This window comes from Dipodomys merriami, unplaced genomic scaffold, assembly GCF_024711535.1.
Source record: "Dipodomys merriami isolate MVZ:Mamm:240054 unplaced genomic scaffold, mDipMer1.0.p SCAF_14, whole genome shotgun sequence".
NCBI lineage: Eukaryota > Metazoa > Chordata > Mammalia > Rodentia > Heteromyidae > Dipodomys > Dipodomys merriami.
The window spans coordinates 14,687,857-14,697,500 of record NW_027202715.1 but is presented as its reverse complement, the minus strand read 5'-3'; the positions used below and the strand labels follow the sequence as shown (position 1 = coordinate 14,697,500).

At 48.0% G+C, this 9,644-nt stretch overlaps 1 protein-coding gene across 1 annotated transcript in view; it reads left to right on the top strand.

The window, feature by feature from the left end:
- Arhgap22 (Rho GTPase activating protein 22) overlaps positions 1 to 9,644 on the top strand; it is a 155,744-nt gene that overhangs the window by 71,083 nt on the left and 75,017 nt on the right. The window contains exon 4 of the mRNA XM_070020405.1: positions 3,885 to 3,972. Coding sequence (XP_069876506.1) covers positions 3,885 to 3,972 — 88 coding nt within the window. The remainder of the gene's footprint in view (positions 1 to 3,884; positions 3,973 to 9,644) is intronic.

Sequence of the window (9,644 nt, the reverse complement as noted above, 5' to 3'; positions counted from 1 at the left end):
TTTATCACAATGTCTTGGTCTGAGGGCTAGGGTGGAACTCTACAGTACAGGACTTGCCCAGAACTTGAAGCCCTGAGTTTAAGCCACAGCACCACAAAAGAAAGGAAGAGCTGGGTACCAGTGGCTCACACCTATAATCCTAGCTACTCAGGAGGCTGAGATCTGAGGATTGTGGTTCAAAGCCAGTCCAGGCAGGAAAATTCATGAGACTCTTACTCCAGTTCAGAAGAAGAACTGTGACTTAAAATGGTTGAGCAATAAAAAAAATAATAAAATAAGATGGTAGAGCATAAAATCTCAGGGACAGATCAGGCCTGAGTTCAAGCCCCATGATAGATGGGGGAGGAGGAGGGGGTGGAAGGAGAGGGAGAGAAAGAAAAGGAAGGAAAGACGAGAAAGAGCAAGCATCTGTAAAAGATTTAAAAAAAAGAGAGAAGGAGGGAAAGAGGGAAAGAGTGGGAGGGAGGAAGGGAGGAAGGGAGAGAAGGAAAGATCAATGGCAATATTCTTATTCCCATTTTAATGGATGACAAACAGAAGCATAAAAAAAATTAATGGGGGAAAATAAGCCAAGTACCCAGATTTACATGGACCCACTGATGCAGCAAATGCCTGAGCTGTATGTACCCCGTTCCCCAGCAAGGCATCCCACCACGCCTGCTAATAAGTAGCTTTCCTATTCCCTGGCTGCGTCCTCACTTATTACCCAGTAACTCCAGGTTCCCAACAAGACAGTAACTGTTAATTCAGTTACAAGGATTACCAGCTGCGTCTCTGGTTTCTTGCTGTAATTTCTCAAGAGCAAGCATCTGCGGGGAAAGAGACATCCTGTCTGTTGTTGCTCAAATGAGAAAAGGGCAAATTTGCACGTGTTCTCACCACCCAAGATGTCAGCGGCCCTGTGGGGGGCTCCCCCTCCCCCTTTCCTCCAAGGATTTGTCTGAGAGAGGCTTGGCTTGGCTGTAGGTAAATGCATAGTCTTGGGTGCCTCTGATTCCTTAGCTATACAACAGGAACACTAATCGTCCATTGTGAGCATTAAATGAACTAGTACTTGCCCAGCAAGGAAGTGCAAGCAGGCATGGGGATGGGGCCGGAGGCAATCTGACAAAACAGATGATGCCATCTGGGCAAGGACAGGTGCTAGCTACTGGTCCTTTACCTGATGTGGAGCCTGGGTAACGCTGATAGATCTTGTAGAAGACACTAGCACAGTTCCTATTACATGCCAGGCTACCCTCTAAGAACTCTAATACTTAACTCATCTGATGCTCACTATGCCTCACAAAATTCTCAGATTAAGAGGTTTATTTGAGTAGTGGAGCTATGGCTTAAGTGGTAGAGCATTAACCTTGAGCAAAAAAAGCTCAAGGAACAGCACACACACACACACACACACACACACACACACACACACACAATTGTCACTAGCAGGGTGCCAGTTGTCTCATGCTTGTAATCCTAGCTACTCAGGAGGCTGAGATCTAAGGACTACAGTTCAAAGCCAGCCCAAGTAGGAAAGTCTATGAGACTCTTATCTTCAATTAATCACCCAAAAAGCCAGAAGTAACGTTATGACACAAGTAGTATAGCATTAAGAGCTCAGGTACAGCATCTAGGTCCTGAGTTCAAGTCCCAGGACCAGCACAAAAAGAAAAGAGAGAGTGAGATTTATCTGTCATTGAGACAGAATTTGAACCCAGGCTGTTGCCTGCACAGGGTGGAGTTCTATAAATGAGTTTCCATGAGTTGCATGACACTAAGTCCAAACAAGTTGAAGGAGGTTCACAGAAGAGACCAAAGTCACGGAAGCCTGGGGGTGGGGAACACAAGTCAGCAAGTTTACACTGGTCCCTTGGTGTGGGGTTTACTCAGCAGGAACCTGGCTTGTGGGCCCTCCCAGGACCTCAGTGTTACTGCCCCATAGCCAACCTCAGTGGCTTAATAATTGTGATGCATTTACTCTATGGCTAAGGATACTGAACATTTCAATGCATATATTGACCATTTGTACATTTGCTTTTGAGAAGAACTGTCTGCTCAATTCATTTACCTCTTTTTTTTCTTTATTCTTTTGTGCCTGTCCTGGGCTTAAACTCGGCCTATGGCTGGGAATGTGGTTTAGTGATAGAATGCTTGCCTAGTGTACGCGAAGCCCTGGGTTCGATTCCTCAGTACCACATAAACAGAAAAAGCTGGAAGTTGTACTGTGGCCCAAGTGATAGAGTGCTAGCCTTTTTTGGGGTGGGGGGGGCTGGTCATGAGCCTGAACTCTGGGCCTGGGCACTGTCCCTCAGCAATTCAACTCAAGGTTAGCACTCTACCACTTGAGCCACAGGGTCACTTCCAGCTTTTTCTGCTTATGTGGTGCTGAGGAATTGAACCCAGGGCCTCATGCCTACAAGGCAAACACTCTACCACTGAGCCATCTTCCCATCCAGAGTGCTAGCCTTGAGCAGAAGTTCACAGAGTGCCCAGGTTCTGAGTTCAAGCCTCAGGATTGGCAAAAATAAACAAACAAGAAACACTTTAGGGCCTAGGTGCTGTCTCTGAGCTTTGTTGCTCAAGTGCTCTACCAGTTGAGCCACAGCACTACTTCTGGCTTTTGGTGGTTGAATGGAGTAAGAGTCTCACAGACTTTCCTGCCTGGGCTGGCTTTGAACCTTGATGCTCAGATCTCAGCCTCCTGAGTAGCTAGGATTATAGGTATCAGCTACCAATGCCTGGCTCATTTGTCCATTTTTAAATTCTGTGTTTTGTTCTTATGACATTTAATTTTTGGAGCTGTTCCTACATGCTGGGTATTACTTTTTTCTTCAGTGACTCTTACACATCTTCCCTGTCCCAATGTCTTCCTATCTGGATATCAGGTTTCAGCATTAGCCCATAGGGCAGAGTGTCGAGTCTGTAGTGCACACATAGATGACACTCGTGTTCCAAGATCCCATATCCACACCCAACAAACTGCAGATTATACTTGCAATCCTAGCCACTCAGGATCCTATATCCACACCCAATCAACTACAGATCACACCTGCAATCCTAGCCACTCAGTAGGCTGAGATCTGAGCACCACAGTTCAAAGCCAGCCCAGGCAGGAAAGCCCAGGGGACTCTAATCTCTAATGAATGGCCAAAATGCCAGAAGTAGAGCTGTGGCTCAAGTGGTAGAGCACCAGCCTTGAGCTAAAAAAGCTAAAGGAGACTACCAAGCCCTAAGTTCAAGACCTAGTACCAAGACAAAGAAGAGGAGGAAGGAGGGAGGGAAGAGGAAGAAGAGGAGGGAGGAAAAAGGAGGAAGAAGTGAATCCTGTAGTTGGGGGTGTAGCTTGGTGGCAGGCTTAAGACCCTGGCTTCCACCCCAGCATTAATACATACATGCTTATTAATACATACATGAATAAAACCAAGATGGGACTCCTCCCCTGTCAGGACATGCAGTGGGGCCTGCACATCAGTGGGGCTGTCCCCAAGTCACCTCAGGAGCCTCACCCAGGATGCCAGCCTTCCTCTGCCTGACACCACATAGCTGGTCCATAAGACCACACATAGGCACCCTGGCATGGGAGGTAAGGGTGCTGAGAACCTTCCTCTCTGCCCCAGACTTGCCTTTCCTTGCTGAGTCTTCTTGGCCCAACCTGTGACAGAGCCCCTAACCCTTGCATGCTGGTGGTGGTGTCCCCCCACCCTACCTGAGACCCCTGGGGGAGGGGAAACACTCCGTGCCAGGTCCCCTGCTGTGGAGGGGATCATCCAGTTGCTCTGCCAGGGCCTGGGCAACTGGCACCTTCCTCATAGTCCCTTGCCCTCCTCTCTCCAGGGACTAACAGCAAGAGCCCTACCCAGCCATCTCATGTCTCCTGTTTGCATTTGTCTCCATTTTAGGGATTTATTTCTCTACAAGGGACCCAGGTGACTGAGTTTCTTCCTGACCCAGAGGACCCAGGAAAGCACCTCTTTGAGATCAGCCCAGGTAGGCCAAAGCGTCATTTAGTTCTACTAAGGGAACATGTGGCCCAGGTGGAGATAGCATCTTACGTTGCATGCCCCCCCCACATCTACTTCTCTTTCCTTGCAGGGCATTGGCCCTGACCTGTAGGCACAGCTGGGAAATGTGGGCCAAATCAAGGCAGATTTGGGGCCAGGGGCCAGGAGGGCTGGGGAGCACACACCTGTAATCCTAGCTATTCAGGAGGCTGAGATCTGAGAATCATGGTTTAAAGCCTGCTCGGGCTGGAAAGTCCATGAGACTCTTATGTCTGATTAATCACCAAAAGCCAGAGCTGTGGTTCCTGTGGCAAAGTGCTAGCCTTGATCACAGAAGCTCAGGCCGTCCCCAGGACTGGCACCAAACCAAAGAAAACTTTAGGGAAGAGATAAGAAAATCTAATCAGTTATCTGGATGATTAGCTCTTGGGTTTGAGGAAATGTAGTTTTTTTTTTTTAGATTTATGAATGCATGTGAATGAACCAGTTAACAGAAATATTGCAAATAAGTTCGAGTGAAATCTTAACACAGACTCAGAGGCTAAAATAAGGCTTACTGTGAATCTAAAAACACAACTAGAGCGTAGTGCTATAATCCATGCTCCTTACCTGAGAGCTGAGGATTGTGATTTGAAGCCAGCCTGGCAGGAAGGTCCATGAGACTCTTATCTCTAAGTAACCACCAGAAAACCAGAAGTGGAGCTGTGGCTTAAAGTGGTAGAGCACTAGCCTTGAGCAAAAGAGCTCAGGGATAGTGCCCAGACCCTGAGTTCAAGCCCCAGGACTGACAATAAAATAAAATAAACCAAAATTAGAGAGGTACCAGTGGCTTGTACCTATACTACTCCTAGCTGCTTAAAAGGCTGAGATCTGAGAATAGAGGTTCAAAGCTAGCCTAGGCAGGAAAGTTTGTGAAACTCTTATCTCTGGTTAACTAGCATAAAGCCAGAAGTTGAGGCATGGCTCAAGAGGTAGAGACAGAGCCCAGGCCCTGAGTTTAAGCCCCAGTACACATGGACTGGGCTGGAGCTCAGTGGCAAAGCACTGCCTAGTAAGTGCAACTTCCTGGGTCCAATCCCCAGTACCAAAAAAAGAAAAGACAAAAAGAAAAAGCCTCAAGTACATGCATGCATGCACACGTGTGCAAGCACACCCCCCACACACACACCACAATCATGATGTGACAGAAGGAAGGAAAAGAATTTAGCTCTAATACTGCTATCCTGTGAGCAGTTACAAGTATTTTTAAGTTCCAAGTTTTGCCATGATGCTATTACTGAATTAAGCCAGGGTCTGGCTCTGAGGCCAGCTGATCATACCAGAGCCAGGTTGTGGTGGAGACCAGCAGGGCCTCTACCAGAAGCAGAGCCTGTGGCATAGATCTGAGCGATGGTCCCCCAAAACAAGAAGAAAAGGCATGGGGCTAGGCACTAGGTCCTCATGCCTGTAATCTTTAGCTATTCAGGGAGCTGATGTCTGAGGATCCTTGTTCAAAGCCAGCCTGGACAGAAGTGGAGATGCAGTTCAAGTGGTAGAGGGCTAGCCCTGAGTGAAAAAGAGCTCAGGGATAGTACCCAGGCCCTGCATTCAAGCCCTAATACTTGTGTGTGCATGTGTGCACACATTCACGTGGGCATGCATGCATGCACACACACACACACACACACACACACACACACACACACACACACAACGATACACAACCCCAGGAAGAGGAAGACTAACAGAAGAGCCCAGTGTCCAGGCCAGGGCCCAGGGAGTCCATGATGGGACAGGAAGGAGGGCAGAAGGACTCAGTGACTTAACTGACACAGCAAGCTTCGCCCAGCAGTCAGGTGACCATTCCTACTCCCCATTCAGTACCCCTCCCAAGAGGAAGAAAACCTGACAACTCCTAGAAATGTGGTAGAACTCCAAATATAATCATACACCAAGTCATCTACATAAATATCATAGCTCTATTTGGTTCTCCCACCCTTTAAAAGGTCCCCCATCGATCCAGAAAATGAAACAAAATATTCCAAGCCTGCCATCTAGTGGAGACACCTGATAGTGTAGGCCCTCTGGCTCACCTCCTACCCTTCCAGCCCAGCTACACCCAATTCCAGAGCATCTGATAATATGCTGTGCTTATTATCAAGCACATCTGGCCACTGAACAAGGCTCAGAAAAGGAGACTCCTCTTCTTTTCCTAGGGCTTCAGCCCCAGGCTCCACACACACACATCACTCTGTATTGCACCAAGAGTTTGAGCAATGGAGGTAAGACTCTTGGAAGCCATAGGCACTCACAGGTACCCCAGTTATAAAGTGTAGGGCAGCCTCTGGCTCCGACAGTTGTTTATATGGCTCATTCCAAGGTTCCAAGACAGGGAAAAGCACATTGAAACCTGATAGCAAATGGAGTTTTGCTAGGCAGTGGAGCCCAGGCACACATCTAGCTCCCAGCATCCATTTCTTATGAAAAACAGACTCCAAGGCCTCTCTCTGACCACAGCCCAGATGCTGATGGAGAAGAGGATGAGGAGGGGTTACAGACTTGCCAGGACCCTTGGGAGTAAAGATGCGTCCATGCAGGGGACATGAAGGGAGTCCACTGGGGCGAACTCACATGAGATGACCAGGAGCAGGGATGTCTGTCTTTCCCCCTGGTCCCCTGCCTGCCCCAGTGCCTGGGTGAAGTTTAGGGAAAAGACTGAGAAGCAAGATCCACTACCACTCTGGGCTCCAAAAAAGAGATTTGAAGCAGATTCGAGTAAACAAAGTCAAAAATTGAAAACCTAAGTAAAGCTGAGTGCACTGGCATGTTTCTGTAATCCCAGCACTTAGGAGGCAGAAGTAGGAGGATCTTGAGTTTGAGGCCATCCCAGGTGACACAGTGAATCCTAGTCCAAAGGAGGAGGAGGAGGAGGAGGAGGAGGAGGGGGATAGGAGGAAGGGGAGGAACGGGAGTAAATAGGACTTGACAAATGGAGTAATAAACTGTGGAGTCCACAGTGAGCTACTTTCAGTGAACTGTACTCAAAAGGAAGCTAAGGGTATATGGGAGAGAGTTGTTTTGAAAATAAAACCAGTTGGGTGCCCATTTCTCATGCCTATAATCCTAGTTACTCAGGAGGCTAAGATCTGAGGATCGCAGTTTGAAATCCACCCGGGCAAGGAAAGTCAATGAGACTCTTACCTCCAATTGACCACCAGAAAACTGGGAGTGGAGCTGTGGTTCAAAGTGGTAGAGCTCTAGCCTTGAGTTGAAAAGGCTCAGGAACAGCCCCCAGGCCCTGAGTTCAAGCCCCAGGACTGAAGGGGGGGAGAGAGAGGGGAATAAGGAGGGTCAATAGTGTCTGGACTGGCTGGCTCATGCTTTTCTCTCTCTTTTTTCCTTCTCAAAGCTAGAAACCCAGGACCCCTGGGCCCTTTGCCTAAGAGGAAGTTTCTCAGAAGGCCTACAGTTCCATAGAGAGAATCTACAACAAATGGGGAGAGGGGGCTCATGGGAAATGGGTGGCTATTGGGGCTGCTCAGGGATCTAGAAGCCAGGAGCAAAGCTGGGGGCCATGTCCTGTGGTAGGAAGGGGGTGAATTCTGCAGTGTGGCCCTCAGGCGCCCAGCCTGTAGCCACCTGTCCTTCCTCAGCCTGTAGTCTGGAGCAGACAGGAAGGCTGCTGCCTGCTGTCTCTGAGGCCTGACCTTGAATGACAGCCAGCACCCGCCGCTTGCTCTCACTGGAAGCAGATAGTGCAGGGCAGACCTGCCCAGAGAAAGCATCCTGATCAAATTAGCCATTGCCTTAGGAGGGAGGCTGATAGGGAACTATCTTGGCACTTGGTACCAGACAGCCTGCGTCTCAGCCTGACCCCAGGCTCCTCAGAGTTTGCATGCAGAGCGCCAGACAATGGGTAATGACTAGAATGAGCGTAGCTGAGAAGTCTTTAGCAACTCCCATTGCCAAGAACGTGAGAGGCAGCACCTTCAAAAGTGACTGCTTGCATTTCCCACCTTGTAGTCTGACCTTCTCCTGCCCCCCTCCCCACTTTTTTTTTTAATGTGTAGATATTGGGACTTGAACTCAGGCTCCATCCTTTAGTTTTGTTCACTCAAGGGTCATACTCAGTTGAGCCACAGCTCTACGTCCAGCTTTTTGGTGGCTCACTGGAGATAAGAGTCTCACAGAGTTTCCTGTCCAGGCTGGTTTTGAACCATGATTCTCAGATCTCAGCCTCTTGATTACAGGCATAAGCCACCAGTTCCTAGCATTCTTCTTCCATATTTTGGTGGGGAGTAGGAAGACCAGGTCTCACTCTGTAGCTCAGGCTGGCCTGGGATTCAAGGTCCTCCTGCCTCTACCCTCCTTCTGCCTTACATTGACTTTTCTCAGCCTAACATTGAACTGGGGGTGCCCTGAGCAAGAGGCACTGAAGAAGAGCCTGTAGCTGATTCCATTAGCCAAAGTCAAGCTCTAGGGTAGCACTCTTAATAAAAATGGAATGCAAAGCAGGGTGCCAATGGCTCACACCGATAGTTCTAGTTACTCAGAGTCTGACATCTGAGGATTGTGGTTAGAAGCCAGGTGCCTACAATCCCAGCTACTCAGGAGGCTGAGATCTGAGGATCATAGCTTAGAAGCCAGCCTGGGCGGGAAAGTCTGTGAGACTCTTACTTCCAATGCTCAAGTGGTAGAGCATCAGCCTCAGGTGAAAAAGCTATGGAATAGAGCCTAGGCCCTGAGTTCAAGCTCTAGTACAGGCACACAAAATAAACTAATCATTCTTTTGAAATCCTCTATTCCATAGTATTGTGGTCCTCTGTATCTTAGGATAATACCCAGCCTGTGTTAAGTCTTCAGTAAAGTTTAGCAATTATTATAGCAAAGCATCTCAGGATTGAGAAATATCCAACTTGATTTCAAAGTGTTTATGAGTGACCTTTCAACTACTATGTCTAGTGTATTTTTCTGCAGCCACCATTCCTCACATGTTTGGAGATAAAATGCCTCTCTGTTTAAAGCAGTAGGTCCACTTTAGCTTTTAAAAAGCCTACTACAGTGGTACTTCTGAATTTCATGGAGTTTTGGACCCTTTGTGGCATATATGCTTTGTGTCACCTGGACATTGTTTCTTAGAAGAGCTCATCTGGCCAGGCACCAGTGGCTCACACCTGTCATCCTAGCTACTCAGGAGGCTGAGATCTGGGGATCACAGTTCAAAGCCAGCTGGGTCAAGAAAAGTCCATGAGACTCTTATATCCAATTAGACACCAAAAAGCCAGAAGGGGAGCTATAGCTCAAGTGGTAGTGCATCAGCCTTGAGCGAAAAAGGTAAAGGACAGTGCTCATGTCCTGAGTTCAAACCCCAGTACAGACACAAAGAAAAAAATCAAAAGCCTAGAAAGATTATACTTTGAACCTCATGGTGTTTTAGATTCTCTGTGACACATTTGCTTGTTGTCAGCTGGATCTTGTCAGTGATCATTGATTCTTGGAAGGACTTATCTGAAAACACAGCAAGCAATCACTTGAATATTTAGACAGTGTCATTTCCATTTCTTGAGTCTGCAGACATCCGGGTGAGTCATCACCCATCTGTAGTAGCTGCTTAGAAGTCTGCCTGCCTTCCTGGGGGCGCCCCCTCACTTCCTCACACCAGGCCAGGCCTGAGTATGT